At 37.8% G+C, this 19,912-nt stretch overlaps 1 protein-coding gene across 8 annotated transcripts in view; it reads right to left on the reverse strand.

Moving 5' to 3' along the window:
• The window catches only part of Cdh8 (cadherin 8), a 393,196-nt gene that overhangs the window by 143,143 nt on the left and 230,141 nt on the right, over window positions 1-19,912 (reverse strand). For all 8 annotated transcript variants that reach the window (NR_133570.1, NM_001285914.1, NM_001285913.1 and 5 more), the window contains one exon: window positions 3,653-3,789. Coding sequence is in view for 7 of the 8 variants with exons in the window: in NM_001285914.1 (NP_001272843.1) it covers window positions 3,653-3,789 (137 nt within the window). In the remaining variant the exon portion in view is untranslated. The remainder of the gene's footprint in view (window positions 1-3,652; window positions 3,790-19,912) is intronic.

Here is a 19,912-nt window from a genome sequence, read left to right on the forward strand (position 1 = left end):
TGCTATTTATTACTCCTGACTGAACAATTTACTTAAAAGCAAAATTTAAAAATCTATCTTAAATTCTCACTCTTGTAAGTATTAAGAACATGAATGAAAAGCAAAAACAAAATCTTTAACTAAAAGTGACAATAGATTTATAGTTTTTCATTTAATTTTTTTTATTTGAATGATTTGTCTTGGATAAAATGAACCAACTAAAGTCATTGTACTCACCAAGTTAAGGGAAATTAAATTCAGAGTCTGGGATTTTAGTCACAGAGTAAACTGCTTGCTAGATAACCTAGGGACATCTAAATTCAAAATACCTGGAACTAACTTCAGCACTGTAAGAGAAGGCTCATGGAAGCTTACTGGCACTGGCCAGACAGTGTAGCTGTAGCCATAGTGTATATGCACACATGTAAAACACACACACACACACAAAGACAGAGACAAAGACAGAGAGACAGAGAGAGAAACAGAGAGGCAGAAAGAGTGACAGAGACACAGAGCTAGACAAAGACAGACAGGCAGAGAGACAGAGAAAGACAGACAGACAAAGAGACAGAGTGAATCTGATTTCAACAGATTTACACATGCCTGTGTTTGTAAACTTCAAATCTTCTAAAGTTCACAGCGAAGCTGAGTTCATTTGAAGGAAGAAATACCCTGTGCTTTTCCTCGCTGTGAAACCAACTGGACAGATCTCGTCAGACAGAAATCCAAGTCATTACTATGAAAATACATTACAAAAATGATTATTCTGTCAATCTTCTTTTATGGTTTGATTTTCTTATACTTATAATAAAAATGATGATAATCCTAAGCAGCTATGTAACTATTACAGGAAAGGCTATGTTTCATTTTTATTACATAATGTTTTTTTACTAGCATCCTATGTTCGTCAAGTGAATCTCTTTTGAGGTTTTTTTTCCTCCTCTCTAAAATAAAACAGATTGTGTTGCAGGCACTCATGGTTTTTCTCACCCCTCTACCTCTCTATGGATCAACCCAACCCGGTATACTGATTCACAGGAGGTGCTTCCAGGGCTTGGGGGGGTGGTGGTGGGAAGCTGGGCAGAGGTTTGGGTGGCTTTATTCCCTGAAGTACCGACACTAAATATATGGGTGCTATGAGTGACAGATTCAATGATTCCTGAAGTAAGAAACCGACCCACGTCTTCCCTGATGGGGGTTTGGTACTCTTGTCTTCCTGAAGTTAATAGCTCATTGGCCCAGAACATCTGTTTTCTTTTGTCTTTCCCATTTTGAGATTCCTTGAAAATGAATCTTTTGTTTCTAGATTGCCCTGAAATGTTTCTTAAACACCTGTTTGGTGAATTCATTTACTTTTGTTCCTTAGCATGAAGTACATGATTGCTTATAATTGGGACATCCTTGATGAATATTAAAGTGGAAGAATCATTCTCATTAAAATTGGAGCACAGGTTAAGGTTAACTTGAATAGATTGCACTCTATTCATGAAAAAAAATTACTTTTAAAAGTAACTACTGCTTATATCCTTTATACCAAACAATTTTTTCTTTCAAGCTTTACATCGTCTTAAACTAATGTAATGAGGCATAGTTTTCCTTCTATCTCAGAGCCTGAAGGTGATAATGGCACTTCAGTACTATAAATTATAAGCATTTCATGTCTGTACACTTCTGAATGGGCTTAACACTTCTAATAAACCCAGACCAGCAAATGATGTGCTTTGTTTTATTGTTCCCTTAGTGTTGCAAAGGAAGACACTACAGCTAAACTAAGGCCTTAGGGGAGAAAATAATATCTGAAAGCAGAAAGGGCAGTTTCCAAGGCCTGGGTCCATCCCTACTCAGATGTTCTTTCTGCTTAAATATACTTTCACCCACACAGATGTTGTTCTTCTGTTTTCAGATTCATTCATGTGCATTTGATACTTGGGAGGGGGTTTCATGAGGCAGCCCATGTTTACATGTAATTTAGATCTCACGCCCTCTGTCTGCTCAGCGCTAAGATGATACTTGTGCCCCACCTGCATCCAGATACAGCGTTTTCACAAGTCTCCAATCAGGATATCCTCTTCATAGCTCAGACATGCTTCTTTCTGTACTTTTTAAATATTTAATTATGTATATATTGTATGGGTATGAGGACACTGTCGCTATCTTCAGACATGGCAAAAGAGGATATCAGGTCCCATTACAGAACTGGGTATCTATTTGCTCCCTTGTTTTCACAGATGCCACCAGAAAACAAAGACTGGCATTAACTATGCCGGGGCCTAGCAAACACAGAAGTGGATGCTCACAGTCAGCTATTGGATGGATCACAGAGCCCCCAATGGAGAAGCTAGAGAAAGTACCGAAGGAGCTGAAGGGGTCTGCAACCCTATCCCCAGAGCTCATGTCTCTAGCTGCATATGTATCAGAAGATGGCCTAGCCGGCCATCAGTGGAAAGAGAGGCCCACTGGCCCTGCAAACTTTATATGCCTCAGTACAGGGGAACGCCAGGGCCAAGAAGTAGGAATGGGTGGGTAGGGGAGTGGGGGGTAGGGTATGTGGGAGTTTTGGGATAACATTGGAAATGTAAATGAGGAAAATACCTAATTAAAAAAAGAGTAGACTTTCCTCTGCACCATCTCTGTGGTATGCATAAATAAGAGCCCATGCCTCTAATGTCCCCTCTTTTAAATTTATTTTGCTATAGATTAAGAACAAGTTTATTAATATTATCTTCATTTTCACATTCTTTTTTCCACAAGTCTTTCTGGAATCCAGTATTGCCTTTGAATTTGTGCAGGGTTGAAGGATTTATCATGCCTTTTATAGGAACATATATACATTCTATAAAATGTATATTTTGCTTGGAAATAAAATGTAAAGATTGCTTTTGTTTTTTGCAACTCTCTGTGTGTTGCGCATGTGTGAGAGTGCCCACTTGGCCACTTGCCAACAAAGACACATGTAAAGGCTAGAGGCTGATGCTGTGGTGTCTCCCTCAGTCCTTTCTCCATCTTACATTTTGACATGAGATCACTTACTGAGCCTTGATCTAGCTGTTTTAGCTAGACCTACTGTCAAGCAAACTCTCATGATCTGTCTATCTTTGCTCGTTGCACTGAAGTTGCAGATATATGCTGCTATAACTGGCTTTGAACATGGTTGCTGGGGACTTTACTTCCTCCCCCGCTTCATTTTTTTTTTTTTTAAATAAAAAAGTTAGTGAAGAAAACTGCAAGCTTGCAAAGATTGTGTCAAATGAATTTCTAGCATGTAGCTATTGTAGTAGCTTCATTAAGTATAAAACACCCTACATTATCAAAGACAGAGGTGTTATTTTAGTAATACTACAAATTGATTCCATATAAAGGAGTAGATTTTACACATATTTTTCAGAAAACATCATGTTGAATTTCAATAAAGAAATCTTAATGGTTCTATAATTAAAAATACAAAACTATTCAAATATGTAAATGTTTCCTTCAAACATATATTAATTACATTTGATAATTTACTACAGTGCAAATTGATTTGTGTTGAGATGACCCCTTCAAAGGCTTATTGTGAAAACATGAAATAAATCTCAATGACAAACTATCTAGACAGAGAAGACCATTTATTCTGTGTTCAATGGGTACCAAATGAATGCATACACACAAGGAAGAAACAAGGCCAGACACTTACTGATCTCAGTAGCAATGATGGTGATGTTGTGCCAAACACTTAGTTCTCTGTCCAGTGGAGTTGCCAGTGTTATCTTCCCATCATCTGCATTGATGTTGAACTGTCTTTCCAGGTCAGTGTGGCGGTCAATGGAAAACCTACAGAATAGAGAGATCTGTAATTTCCTCCAAGGTTCTTGTGATGCTTACCTTCTACAGCAGACCTTTAGTAATCCCAGGTGACTCATAGTTGTGAAGCCAAATGAATTGGGAAACTCTGAGGTGTCGTAATTTGTCAAACAAAATGACTGAATGAGGCACAGGAAACTTAATAATTATTGTCCAAGGAGCAATTAGCCAGATATGCAACATGGAGGTCATAAACCACCAACGGTTTCAATAGGTAGCATCCTCAAAAACTGATGCTGATGAAGAGGTAATTGGACGATCCATCACATTTATTAGACAACTTATGATAATTAGCCATTGCCACAAGATACAATATAAAACAACAAACTCAGGCCAATGCAGGGTGTGCTGGTAACATGTTATTTATAGCTATTTGAAGAAATACAGGGTTTGTGCTAAACGTAGTCTAACTAGATGTTTTTGAAGCTTTATTTTGTCATGATCATTTGTTGTGTTATAATTCTAAGAAATCATTTAGGTTTTGAGTTATTCCTCACTGGTAAAAACCATGTAGTTCTTGGTATCACAGTAACTGTTTTTAATAGATCAAATATCTGTTGGTCCAGTGGAGGCTCGATGACTCAGTGTAATGGAATGCTAGGGTTCTGAGGCAGGAGTGAGGAGGCAGGTGGGAGAGCACCCTCATAGAGAATTGGGGGGTGGGGAGTGGGGGTTTGGGGAAATTGGGAAGGGGGATTACATTTGAGATGTAAATAAATAAATGAACCAATAAAAAAAGATATCTGTCTTGATATATGTACCATGTATCATACTCCTAAAATAATAGTTTCAAATGGACATAATAATAGTTCTGCAGATGAAAAACTCCTCCAAAGAGACATTAAGAGAATATATAGGGGTTCAAAGGTAGCTTGGCATTTGAAGTAGGGATTATTAACAATAGTGTGCTACACCATTTTCTGCTCTCATATCAATGTCATACTTGGAGTCTACATGCATACTGAATATTAAAAATAAAAAAAAGGGCATAGACAGGGTATTACGTTGGGATGTTGGTGTGCCCCACAGAACTTGCATTTAGCTATTCAAATCCTCAGTAAATTGGAGAGTGAATGGCTGAGAAGAGTTTTTCTCTTCTTTTATAAGTGATGAAAAGATAGTGAGATAGCATTCTAGAACCAAGCAAAAGAGGGAGGTTCATCAGAAGCTGTTTTGCTTGTCCCAGACTTCAGGAAGTCTGAACCTTTATTACTGTTGACTTAAGCTGCCCAGTATATGGTATTTTTAATGTCTCTGGAACAGACAAGATTCAGGCAAGAGGTAATTCCTTTTCTCAATTTGGAATCCACCAATTTGAATATATCCGTAATTCATAAGTATTAAAATATGAGATCTAAGTAAAGATGAATTGCTAAATAAGATAATTAGGATTTAGGCTTCTGGATGCCAGGAATAAAGTCTTATATCTCTCATCATTTTTTTATACCTCTGGATAAATTTTAATCCACATCATTATCTCTCAAACTCTGCACTGATGACTGATAGATAGCTAGTTTTTGTGTTTCTTCTTTGACTACTAGCAGAGTCCTAACTTCATAACAGTACATGCCATAAACCTTTGCATAAAGTTCAAAACACACTGGTCTGGGCTTTCTATCTAGGATTCATCATTAGTAAATAATAGAAAAAAAATATTCTCAAAGACATATAGCATAGCTTCCAGGAATAATGACTCAAATTCTAGAATCTGAGTAAATACAAGGAACTCCAAGTCTTGATAATCTGACCAAGTAGCAAAAGGCCTCAGAAGCATACCCTACGTCATTTCATTACTCTGAGGTTCTTGCTATTATTGCACACTGAAAACTCTCACTGAAGGAAGAACAGATGCTGGCCTAATGCCAGGGACTCTTCAGCTGAAACTCAACTGTGGGAGGAGGTCAGTGTCTTACCAACCTCTTAGTCCTAGATGCCAGTCTATAAATTGTAAAACATATATACTCTCCAGTGTTTTGCTTTGTGGTGAGTTGAAAAATAACTGATAACAGGTATAAAAGGAAATATATAAATGATGAAATCACAGAGGGACCAGACTGAGTGTGGGAATGAGAGTCCAGAAATAGAAAGATGTGGACAAAGGTCCAAATTGAAATACTTTAGCAGGTGTGAGAAGAGCAAACTGCCCTAGAAGAGTCTTACACTATTCCCAAACACTTTGTGGTATTTGTCTACATCGATATTCACCTCTGGGACTTTGGGTATATCAACAGAACATAGACTCCAGTAGAAGAGGAGAGAAACTACATTGGCTTTCTAGGTCATGAGCCTTCCACAAGTCATCTTTACCACTTGGCCCCAGTCTTTGTTGGGATTTCTTTCTGAAGAATATCTCTCCTATTATTCCTCAAACATGTACCTGACCCCTGCTCTTTACTTACAGTGAAAGAAGGCTTTATTCATCCTTCCTAACATCAACTAAGTTAGATAGTTTTGCTGCTTTTATTTAACAATGCTATGTGGAGGTAGTCATTTATTGAGTAAGGTTATTATTACATGTGAATCACGTTATTAAAAAGATTGAAGAGAAAGGAAATAAAGAGAAAAAAGATAAGTTTCTGTCCTAGAATTAATGTTCAAAGGAAACATATTCTAGCTAATATATTTAAATCCAATTTTTATGTATATGATTGAAATCTCTCTCCTGATTCCTTAATTTTTATGTATTATACTTGTGGATCCATTCCACAATTACTTATGTCTTAGCTGAAAGTCACAGCTTCAAGCAGAATATGCACAATGGAAAAATCACCTTCTTGCTGCTATACAAAAACAAACAAAACAAAACAAAACAAAACAAAACAAAACAAACAACAAGCCTTCTCCTTAGTACATAGGGAAGTAGAATGTGAGAAAATGGGCTTCCTGGGTCATGGTTATATGAGCTGTAATAATTAGAGCTTTGGAAATAGTTCCTTTCATGTGGAAAGGATGAGTTTTAGAAAGCATGTTATCTGTGATTTCACAGAAAACCTATTGAAACTTTCTAATTTGTATTCCATAAAATGGCTTGGCTTCCTCTTCACTACAGTTGTGCTGCCTGGAAGTAAATGCTAAGGACTTCACCAATTTCCTCTATAGAAGTAAGGCTACACATGCAAGAAAATGCCTAAGCTAGTTGCTTTGCATATGGTTTAAAGTTGCAGTTTAACATGAAACCGTTACCAGACATAAATTTATGTCATCAATTTTATTCAGTTCAGATTATCTGTCAGATATCAGAACTAAGTTTAAGAAAATAACTACTTGGTTTTGTGAAAACTACTGGGAAAATTGTTTTATGTTGAGAAAATGCACCCTGCTGCATTACTCTTGTTGCTGGTTATTAAAAGCAACTTTTACCTGATTAATATGCTGCCTCATAAAACATAATTTCATTTCATATTTTCAAGCCAGTGCTTGGCACAAACTTCTGACCTCTTATATTCATGTGTTTGGGTGTGAAAGAATTACATTAGATTTATTCCTTATAACATACCCAGAAAACAAACACACACACACACACACATACACACACACACACACACACACACCACCACCACCACCACCACCACCACAACCACCACCATCATCATCCATAACAACAACAACAGCAACATACCTCTTCACTCTCTAATTTTGACCTAGCCCCAAAGCCATCAACCCAGAGAAAGTGTCCATCCCCTGCTGAAAGTATTTTTCTCCTCTGCAGTGAAGAGCTTTGGAATGTAACAATTTGATGATAATTATCACTTTCAGGACTTATCGGGTTTTCTTCTTATTCCCTGTGACTCCAGGGTAACACAGTCAAACTGCAGGCTGAATAAGGAGTATACTTCAAAGCTTTACTAATTATTATAACAATCCAATTGAGAAGCAATATGATGTAAACTGCATTCTTCTAAGGGTGACATCATATGAGATATTTGATGATTTTTTTTAAAATTCTTTATTTCCTAGTTCCTCTACTAATCACATTTTATTTGTGTTCTAAAGTCACCTCATCAAGGAAACACCTATTTATAATTATTATTCATAACAATAGCAAAAATACAGCTATGCATAGCAATGAAATAATGTATGATTGGGGTCACCACATCATGAGAAAGTGTATGAAAAGTTCACAGCATTAGGAAAGTTGAGAACAACTGCTTTAGAGCAGGCCTCCAGTATTTGACAATTTTCCACTATACTCTAGTTTCTAAATGATCCATCTCCCAAGAGGACTATAGTTTGAGGATCTAACTTTGAGGAACATTTATCAAGTAATAAAAACAAAATTAAAGACACATACCAGCTACGATAGCAACAAAGCTGTTAGAGTATTGACCTAGGTTTTCCCTGCTATACACAAGACATTGCACTTGGTAGATATGATTTTTCTTAAGTGTAACTTAGTTTATATGTGATAAGACAATAAAAGAATATAGCTCTTTTGGAGCTAACAGTGAAACAAGAAAAGAGGTAAGATGAATACAATTCTAGAAATTTATTTCCTACAAAAAGAACGCAAAGAGGAAAAACCTAGCACAGAGATATATTCTGTGTGTGAAGACTTTTACACAGAACCATTCAATGTAAGTTCAGTAGTCAATAAAAGGGGGTATCGAGAAAAGTGTAACAAATGACACCAAGGAGAGTTTAACTCTAGAAAATGGAAAATCACGTGAAAGCCTTTTAAACATCTTCATTACTCATCCTGAAGACACAGGAATTTCAACTAATTTCCGGGAATGTCAATAGGACTACGTCAATCCAAAGGTATCAAGGCAACCTATCATTGAAGGGTAGCTTTCTTCTTAAATGATGTTTTGCACAATTGATAATACCAATTTTGAACTTTGCTATTCACAAACAGTATTTAAATTATGCAATCATGACACAGATAAAATGACATAAAATCTCACTATCTAGCAGTCTATGTAGAATGAAAATCCAATAGTAATTATCTCTCAGCAAAACATTTAACTAATTGTTAAAGCCTTTCTAACTTTCAGTATTTTGATATTCCTCATACATCAATTTTTCTTTGAATTATTCCTACAAAATTATAGTCATCCATATAAAGTTCAACTGCACTCATATTCTAATGTCTATAGTTGTAAATAAAGATAATGCACATTTCCACACTCATAAAGCCATCTAAATCATATGTATAATAACCTGACAATGTATTGACTGGCAATAATTGCACTACAAATTCTAAGTACTTATAAGGAGGATTGAGTTTGATTAGCTGCTCTATGTTTAATTTTTGGTCAAGCTAGTATACAATGCAGAAAATTTGCTCATAGAAAATATGCACAATCCAGAATATTAAATGAGTAGTGTATAACTGCATCCAATCAGTATTGGTAAAAAAAAAATATAAATTTACTGTTTTGGAAATTTAGCAGGACATCAGACTCATTTAGCAACAATATAAGTTATTGTAGTAAGTGATGAGAATTTACTGATTAGTAAGAACTTTTATAAATTAGAAATACAAGGATATCACAATCGCTTGTTTAATTGGATATTATGCAACAGAATAACTTAAGAACAACATCTCAGTATTATGTCACATGATACTCTTTCTAGGCCAGACATGGATAAGACAATAATTTGTGCCAGGCTCATTTTTAACTTTTCCTGCAACAATAATCTCCCACTCCAAATGGAATGCCTATCCCACACTGTCAGTCTCTTTTACAAAGCTCAACAATAGACATTTTAATTCAAGTTGAAGTTATCCTGAATGTTTCCTATTTGGCTGAAGTATAGGCCCACTCTGTCTACACACTTCCCACTTCCTCCCATCATCAATTCGTGCCTGCCATAGCCAATAACAGACCTTCCTTGTGGATTGCAGCTAACCCTTCTGCTGTCATTTGTATTGCTGAATACATTGTCCCTGATTTTGCCCATTTGCTAACACTTCATAAATAATGTTCTCACTCACTACTCCTGTGTGGCAGTAGCCACTGGGAGTCCGGAACAAATGTCTAACCACACCACCTAGGTAGCTGAGGATGGCACACAAAAGAAAAGATACCGCCAGTATCCAACTTGAAAAACAGATGATTTACAGTTGAGGTCTTTATAAGAATATGGGGAAGGGGCTGTTTACAAGAGGAGAAATTAATAAAAGGCAGCTAAGTCCCCAAAAGTCCACCAGGGCTTGGGTGAGAGCTCATAAAAGATGGAACTCTGGAGCACACAGCACAACCTGAAGAGAGCTCAACAAGCTGAAGAGTGTCTTTCTGGGCATTGTAGCTGCTTTGCATATTCTAGGCAGCTGAGCTGGCCTGAGCTGTGTTTCTGACCAGTTCTTACTGCTTACATGACCAGAAGGAAGGCGGAGCATGAAGGAATGTACTGCATCTTGTTTTCAGGGGCTTCCTGAAATTTCTGAGTTGTTTACTTCTTGAATTTAGCAAATTCCCTGGGTGATGGAATGGTTCACCTGCTTTAGAACCAATATTTTACAAAGCTTCTCTACAGAGAGGGATGTTTTATCTGAGAGAAAATTGCTGCACAACAATTACAAAGCTGCAGACATCCGTAAATCATCACAAACCTGAACTATCTCTAGGGACCTGATAAAAGATGAGGAATCAAAGGGTAGGTGTCCCAATTGGATGAAATCAGATGCTCTTACTAGAGTGGATCTAATAAACTTTTTGTAGAATAGGAAAATAAGCACTTCCCCTTTTCAATATGAGGTCTCCTGAAATGCTTCTCTATTTTTCCTCTATATCATAAGTCAAACCTGATTGTCCTTCACCAACAGCAAGATTTGTTGTGCAGTGCACACATTCAAATTGAAGCATAGAAATTTAATGAAAAATACTTTGCTGAAATGATGTCCATACATCTCAATATCAGATAAGGACTTCAGTATCCACTTGCCATGGTGCAAGATAAGGGAATTATTTGGCCTGATGAGTACAATGATGTATATATAATACTGTAGCTCAGGTTCGGCTAGCATTCTTGTTTCTTTTAGAATATTAAGTTCTGATTCCTGAAAAAGATACATACTTCATCAATGAGAAGATGGAAAACAGTTATTTTAAAGCCTTACCAACACTTCTTTTATTTCCTTTTTTAATGACTATTATTCTAGCTTTACTACCCTGGATCTCTTGCTTTAAATATTTTATTAATACATGGAAATTGATACATAATGGTAGTCACCAGTTACTTTGAACACTCAACACCACATTGATAGAATTCAGGCCATGGGATTAGTTACTTTGTTGTTAGCAACTGAATATCCAAAAATACATATTTGTACTTATGGGATGATAACATATGCTCACATAATAATCCAAAGACTTGAGCAGACAGAATTGTCAGTTTACTGAAGAGATTCCAGGGGCTTAAGAATCTATCTCAGTGGTGAGGGGTATCCAGGCGGTTCCCACCCACTCAGTGGAGAAGGGGAGGGAGAATAAGGGGAAAATGAGTGAGGGGTGCCCATAGGGGACAATGAGAGGAAAATAAAGTAAGTTAAAAATAAAGAAAGTAAATTTAAAAAAAAAAAGATTTTCACTTCTAGTAGTCCATTCTTTATAGTCTTCCTGAGTGCCAGAGACATCTGTCCCAGGACTGTTGCAGGATATATTAAAAAAAAGAATCCGCCAACTTTCAGTGGTGCAGGCCAAGCTGCTGCACTCCTGTCGCTGCTGCCAACTCACTAGGGCTAGCCCCCGAGCCCGGTATGGTCTCTTGGCCCACCAACTCTTTGGCCATCAGCTCCTGCTGGGCCATCTCTCAGACACTATGCCCCCCAGTTCTTGCTTCCACGCAGCGCCCCCCCCCCGCCCCACGTCCCACGATCAGCCATGTTAGCACCTAGTTACCTAGTAGAACCTTGACTCTTAAAGCTTAATTATCTAATCAGATTTATATAACAATAAGATTACAATTTACAAGAGGTCAATACAATAATTTCAGAGATAATTGATAATGATAAAAGCTTTACCCCAATTATCTTAACTTGTGAAAATCTTAACTACTTGTGGCTGTTTAAAACCAGGTAGACTTTTGATGATGCAATAGGATCTTCCGCCTGTCTGTCTGCCTCCATGTTGGCATTCCCTACTTCTTCCCCTCCTGCTTCCTCTCTCTCTCTTCCCAGCTCTTAGCTCTGCCTCCCTTTTCCTGTCTAATCACAGGCCTGCCACTGCCCTAATGTGATTGGACAGGGAAAATCCTACAACACAGGTCTAAATATTATTAGGGAAACTGTTATACAGATGCTTTCAATTTTGCTTAATGAAAAACTCCTGTGCTTGAAAATCTTTATCTGAAAGAGATCCACTGGGCTAAATGAAAGTGCTGTCATTTAACTGTGATCAGCAGAAAGGATGAAACAGGAAAGAGATCAGGGTTTCACTATTATCATCATGTCATGAAAGAAAGCCTCATCTTTAACCAGTTACCCCAACAACATTCTCATTCACAGTTTGCGTGGTAATTATGAGTTTACTCCACAGGTAAATAAGGAAGGCCGCTTTGGAGGTAAAAAGGGACCACAGTGCATAAGACAGTTGACACATACACAGGAAGACTGGAGATTAAATCCCAAGAAGTCATCTCAAGCAGTGTGGTGTTCCTACTGTGTGTTGAAAAGTGGTAGTAACATCCTGGGAGCTTGTGAGCCAGTCACTCCGCTGTGCTCCACAGTGGAGATGAGACATGCTACATTAAACAAGATGTAAGCTAAGGACAATGACAGGCATATGAAGGTTGTTTTTCATTTTGTTGAGACGTCAGGGTCTCCCAGCGTACTCCTGGCTGTCCCACAACTCTCTACATAGATCAGGCTTACCCTGAACTCACAGAATCTGCCTACCTCTGCTTCCTAAGTGCTGATCCTAACAAAGTATTGCTCTTTCTATATGCATGACATAGCATTCAGGTGGAACCAGTACAAAGTAGCTATGCAAGGCTCCAAGGAAGCTCCAATTCTGATCATGTGCCTGTGTTCATTTAAAACTAAGTTAAGTGATTACAAAAGCCTTAAGGGAATAGTTTAAGGAATCTTAGCTGAAAAGCATTTCTGAAGGCCATGGTATTTATTTATTTAATTGGGACCGTGTGTACTAGTATGGGAGTCAGTCAACTTCTTTAAGGTAGGTGTTTTCAGGGTTTCTGTCCATACTATCTTGGTCATCCTCTACAGTTGGAGTCAAAGACTTCACTAATGTCCGCAATTATTCTTCCTTTATTGGGCCCATTAGCTATAAAATCATGGAGGGACTACTTACATAAAAAGGCGATATATAGCTTGTCAAAACCAAGTATCATTATATTGATAATCCTTGGTGAATCACCAGAAACCCAAAGAGCTCAAGTAGTTTCCCTTTGGCACAGGAAGGGGTAGATTCTGACTGCTCTGCCAAGTTCCCCAGTGGCCTACACTGTGTCTCTACTCGTTGATAGAAAATCTCCATCTCTTTTCCAAATAAACTTAATGCTAGATCCTAGAGCAGAGAACGTTGAGGTCAAGCCCATTTGCCCACAGTCCCTGTGTTACTTAGAACGTGTGAGAGAACAGCTATCCTTGAAAAAAAGGTAATGTGGTTGGATTTTTCAAATTTAGCAGGAACAAATGTGCTTTTGTAGTATAAAAATGCTTTGTTCAACACTGGTCTGCAGTCTAACTCTGGAAAATGTACAGGAGGATACAATTTTGAGCTGGCTGCAAGTGAAGATGCTATTTAGAGGCACACATAATGAAATAAAGCCCTTAGTTATGAATCAGTTATTATATTTCACTGAACTCCAACTGTTTCTTTCTCACTGCTTAATTTCATTCTCACTTTTGTTATTATGCCCAAAGAAAGCATTTTAGCATTTTTTGCATGCACTTTGAGAATCAAAAATTCCATCTACAAGTTTTCTGCTTTTTGCCTCTAATTGCTCCACAGGTTGCTCTGGCTGCTTTAATAAATAATGTTGTCTGCATTCTTCTAGTCCCAAAGTTCTGTTTATTTATTATTCTCTAGAAAAAAAAAGCATCTTTTTGAGGGAGGAGAAGAGAACAGAAAAAAACAGCATTAAACACAGTCTACTTTCCAAGTTAGTACAAGGGACTCTGTACGATGACATGGTTTCAGTTAACCTCATTAAACAGCTATAGTTGCTTCTACTCAAGTTGTATTAGGAATCTTTGCTTTCCTTCTGACTTTACAAGTAGGACTTTATTTATCATAGAAATATAGCTTGAATTCAAGAATAGCTAAGCTGAAATGTAACTACCTATGTCTTAGTTTTCCTGTGGCTATTCAGTCAGACTTCTTACTATAGAGCATGAATACAAAACCATGGCGTGTATCATTTTCTTTGGTTTGTTTGTTTTGTTTTTGGAGGAGAGCTTATGTATAGAAATAGAGGGGCTAGATTATATAGCTGGAGTCATGGGCCATGGTGAGAGACAGGACAAGTGAGAAGGTGCTGCAGTAGAGGTAGGGGCCTTCCAAGGAATGGATCTACATAAGAAAACTTCCTGGAAACTGTAAGATCAATTAATATAATAAGGAGGACAAACCTCAGTGTGAATGGAAGACTAAATGTAAATGAATGGATGACTGTGCATATATAACACCACGTGAGGAATTGATTCCAGCCAGTGTAAATAGGAAGTGAGAAGCTTTGAAGTGGCAGTGAGATAATTAGTGCTTTAAGTTGGGAGACAAGAAAACGTCTCTCTGGGGAAGTGAATTTAGACATCATTACATCAAGTTTTAAATATCTCAAAATATTAGATCCTTGGCACCAGATTTAAGGGAGGAATGAAAGATGGTGCAACATCTATGAGAACCAGCATGGAATTCCCTCCAAACCTTAAAAATCAAACTGCAATGCAAACTAGAGCTACCCCTTTCTGATTATTTATTGAAAATAATTGGAGAAAGCAACTCAAAGACTTATAACTATTCCCAAAGTCCATGAGACATTGTTTAGTTTTTAGGAGTGGAATCATGTGTATGTTAATTGACTGATGATAGATTTTAAAAGTACAATATATAATTCTAATGGAATATTATTCATTCTGGAAAATGATGACATGCTAAAATATGTAAAAAAAATTATCAATAGCCCTTGCAAACATTGAAATAAATAAACCCATCACAAAAGGAAAGGATTGCATTGTTTGCTTATATAAAGTAATTAAACTTGGTTAAAGAGATGATAATAGCCACAGGAGACAGGAAATGAGGAGATGCAGATGAGCAAGCAAGAGTTGAGTTACATGGGACTGTCTGTGTTCATGGGTTTCAGCACTGATCTGTGCTCTAGACAATATATGATGAGCATGTTATACCAATCCATGCACATGCACATGCAAATACACACACACACACACAGAGAGAGAGAAAGAGAGAGAGAGAGAGAGAGAGAGAGAGAGAGAGAGAGAGAGATTGAACGTGTATCTGTCTATGTGTCTGTCTTGGACTCTCATAATTTTGTCTGTCTCAGTCTCTGTCACTCTGTCTCTTTCTCTCTCTGTCTCTCTGTCTCTTTCTCTCTCTCTCTCTCTCTCTCTCTCTCACACACACACACACACACACACACACACACACACACACACACACACACAAGCGTGCGTTTGAGGGTATGTTACTGCAAGATTGATGAAGAAGTCAGCGATTGTAGACTATCATTCCAAATTAATGAATTGTTTTGTATAGTCAGAAATGCTTCTCTTTCGGTATCACTGGTGATACTGGGAGTGAGGAGCATTTTTATGAAAAGAGCTCATTAGCGGCCAGCCTGGTTACCAAGAGGAGGTCCAAGGATGCCCTCATACCAGGAGCAAACAGCAGTGCAATGCTCTTGTGTTAAGTGGACACTTATGTTCAGGAGAGGGTTCAGGACAATAGAATGTGTGGCCACTGTGATCTGGAATCAATCATGTATTCTCTTACTAAGTGGTCACTGGTGTGACTTTTAATTTAAAATCTTGTGTAATTTTATTCAAGGTGAATATTCTAAAAAGAACAGGAATCTACTACAAAAAATAAAACAAAACAGGAAAACAAACAAACAAACAAACAAAATAGCCTCCTTTCTCTTCTAAACCACTGTGACTCCCAATATATATTTTAAATAAATTTATTGTAGGAGAATGGGGAATAAAGGAAAACTTATACATAAGCTTTGTATAAAAATGTCCACTTATTTTTCTGTGTTTTTTTAAATTTTTATTAGGTATTTTCTTTATTTACATTGCCAATTTTATCCCTTTTTCTCATTTCCCCTCTGAAAATCTACCTATCCCACCCCCCCACCCCCTTCTCACTAACCCACCCACTCATGCTACCCTGTCCTGGCATTTCTCTACACTGGGGCATCGAGCCTTCACAAGACCAAGGGCCTGTCCTCTCACTGATGTCCTACAAGGCCATCGTCTGCTACATATGTGGCTGGAGACATGAGTCCTTCCATGTGTGCCCCGTAAGCTTTGTATAAAAATGTACACTTAATTTTTTAAAACTCACTGTATGTTAGGGACCTTTTCATCTCAAATGTAATAATTCTCTACATTTCATAGCATTTTTTTGTGATTTTTGTCACTAAATATGGCATTAGCAAGCATCAGTTGTGATTATTATATTCTCATGCAAGAATTTGAAATCCAGCAGGCCACTCATGTACTTAGTGGTTAGTGATATGAAGCTCAGGTTTAGACCTTGCACCTGTAATGAACTGATATTCGCTCACATACATATATCTCATCCTTCCAGAGTTTCTGAAGACTTTCCTCTAAATTAAAACCTTACCACTTCTCAGCACTTTGGAATAATGTTAGATTCATGAATAAGCCTCCCATATTCATCTTCCAGAACACACTACAGCTCACAGCCAGTAGTAACATACTTTAGAAAGTAGCAAGGCAGATGTGTGGGGCCATCCCACACAGACTTGGCTGAACACCAGGGACCAGTTGTTTTCTGCTTCCCTTGCAGGCTCCCTGGATCTGGTGAGGCAACTTCAGTAATGAAGAATAAGTCAACACTTGCACTTGCAGTGCTCACAGATAAAGAGAGGAACTGTGTCATATGGAAGAGGAACAGACAGTCTAGTGTAGAAATAGCCAAATGAAGGAATTCAGTCTAGAATGCCCCCAGTGGCTACTTCTGAGTTGAAGCAGGCACTCTGCTACCAGAACATAGAAATGGAACTATCATTAGGCAAGGCCCTGTAAAAGGAAGTTAATTTGCCTGGGAATGGTTTTTACAGAGGATATAGAATCACTTTTTCATGAAAGCTTAAAAGCAGTCATGGTGTGAGTAGCCTCTTTTGCAACATGTTCCCAATATGATACACAGAATTGTTGAGACTCAAATTGTTGTCACCTAACAGGAACTGACAAGTCTGAAACTAGGAGAACTACTTCTTCCTTCTATTAAGTTGATTATGTCAGGTATTGTTGAAAACACAGGGCCCCCAGTGGAGGAGCTAGAGAAAGTACCCAACGAGCTGAGGGGGTCTGCAACTATATAGGAGGAACAAAGAATACGAACTAGCCAGTAACCACAGAGCTCATGTCTCTAGCTGCATATGTAGCAGAAGATGGCCTAGCCGGCCATCATTGGGAAGAGAGGCCCCTTGGGCTTGCAAAAATTATATTCCCCAGTACAGGGGGATGACAGGGCCAAGATGTAGGAGTGGGTGGGTAGGGGAGCAGGGAAGCAGGGAGTATATGGGGAGCTTTCAGGATAGCATTTGAAATGTAAATGAAGAAAATATCTAATAAAAAAGATGATTGTATAAGTTGCTTTTCTCAAAGATGTGACAATATTTGACAGAAGCACCTTAATGAACTATGCTTTTTATTTGTTTTTTGTTTTTATTTTTGTTTTGTTTCATTTGTTTGCTTGTTTGTTTTTTTGTGGCTCACAATTTGAGGAACTGCCCATAATGCTGGGAAGGAAAGAAAGGCAGTACTGTTAAAAGCTGGCCACCTTCCATCTGCAGGTAAGCAGCAGAGAGAAATGAATTCTGGGTGACACTTCACTTCCCAATTATATTGATTTCAGGATCTTGGTCCAGGGGATGACACTGGTCATATAAAGTAGGGTGGGCAGGAGGGAGGATTTCCCACTTCAGTTAATAGTTTCTGAAAAGCACCCCCAGAGACACATGCAAAATTCTCTTGGTGGTAATTATGATGTTGACAATGAAGATCGCACATCTGTTCATGCAAAGCATGACAAGGTCATCCATTTGTCCTCAGCACCTTCCTATATTAAATGAGGATGCTGACTAGACATATCAGAACAAAGAATGATATCAGAGTAAACTAGCATGATATCACAGGCCTTAAGACATTGATCACATTAGTGACAATGTATAAGTCAGCAGCATGAGAAAATTAGAATGAATGACATCATTTACATTATTCCTACTCTTTGAAATTTCACTTAGCCCAAACAAAAAAACAAGATAAAATAAGCCAAAAACTTATTCTACATGGATCTACGAAACTTTACTAAAATTCTCTTCTCATCTACCAAATATTTAATTTCCATTTAATTTTTAAAATGTGGGTTGGGGAGCTGAAGTGTTGGCTCAGTGGTGTTGAGTACCTCTTACAGACTACTATAATTTAGTTCCTGGTTCTCATGGTTGCTCCAAACCATTTGTAACTTTTGATCTAAGTCCAAATGTCCTCCTAGATTTGTGTGCACCAGTCACGTACAAAGTGCACTAATATACATTCAGGGAAAACTCACATACAGGTAAAGTAAGTCAATCTGTAAAACATTTAAATGTGTGATGTCTTACCTCCTATGAGCTAGTAATGCTAATAGATATGTCATCTAAGAAAGCAATCTCATCTGCTCAATACCCTATGAAGAATATAGCATCTTATAAAATGAGGAAAGGGTGTCGGAGAGAACTGTAAATCTGACATCTATGCTAAAAAAAAAAATAAAGGAGTAATATGTTGTTTTTTTTTTTTTTTTTTTTTTTTTTTTTTTTTGCTTAGTTTGGCTAAGTTGAGAAACATCACCTTTAAACACATTGTCAGAAATTACTCTATATTACTGCACAACATGTAGTAGAGAAGAAAGAAACAAGCCCTTAATTGATGTTCCTGGGAGGAAGACAGTGTGATCACAGGTATTAATGTATATCTGTGTTCATTTTTTCCCAGATTGGAATATGGAGACATACAGATATGAATATAGATCTAGATATAGGTATAAGTATTTCAAAATGCATGATATTTCTGGGTAGGAGCCACTTTCAAAAATGAAATCTAACAGAAAGTCAATGAGCCAGCAAATGACTGCATGCTTTAACATGGCAGATGCCACAATAGCTGACTTTTTTTTTTTTTTGCTGGATGGCAAAGCAAATATTATCCTGAAAGATGGATACATTCTTGTCAGCATATGAAATACAATAGCTCTAAGGAGAAAATAATGCACAGCGATCTGGTGCCCAGAGATTCCCTGAAATTTCACATTCGCTAGATCTATTTTGAAAGGAAAAGTTGTGCCAAACCCATCTGCTGGACTTACAATACCTATGCGCTGACCTGGTTAGTCACCGGATTTCATTTCTACATCAAATTCACCACTTGTGTACAGACATAGGGAAGCTACTCTGTGAGGCCCCTGGCATAGGGAGATTGTAGAAATGCAGAGATGAGATGATATTTGAAAAGGGGAAGAAAAGCAGTCGTTCATTGTAGTGTCACCTCCACGGTCCAATTCACCTGCCAACCAGGGCTCTGTGGGGCCCACATTATCTCTGACATATCAAAGTCTACCACACATGCTTTCAAACAGTTTCTTTTTCTTCTTTGTATGGGACTAGACATGTTGAAGAACTCACTCTTGCCTGGTATATATTAGAAGCACTGATATGTCTGTCACCAAATCACACTTGATCTGTACATCTTTTCCCAGTTCCTCCCTAATGGGGGACTGAAAAATGGCATGCTTTCAGCTGGATAGATGCTGCTATAGAGTCCCTAGCTTCTTCTGAACAGCCATTATTGTCACTTTCCATTGACAATAATCGATATGGCTATACTCAGTAACAGTGAGACTCACAGCCTGGCTACCTGGGGGCTGTAGTTACTTCA

Source organism: Mus musculus, chromosome 8 (genome assembly GCF_000001635.26).
Source record: "Mus musculus strain C57BL/6J chromosome 8, GRCm38.p6 C57BL/6J".
NCBI classification, from domain to species: Eukaryota; Metazoa; Chordata; class Mammalia; order Rodentia; family Muridae; genus Mus; species Mus musculus.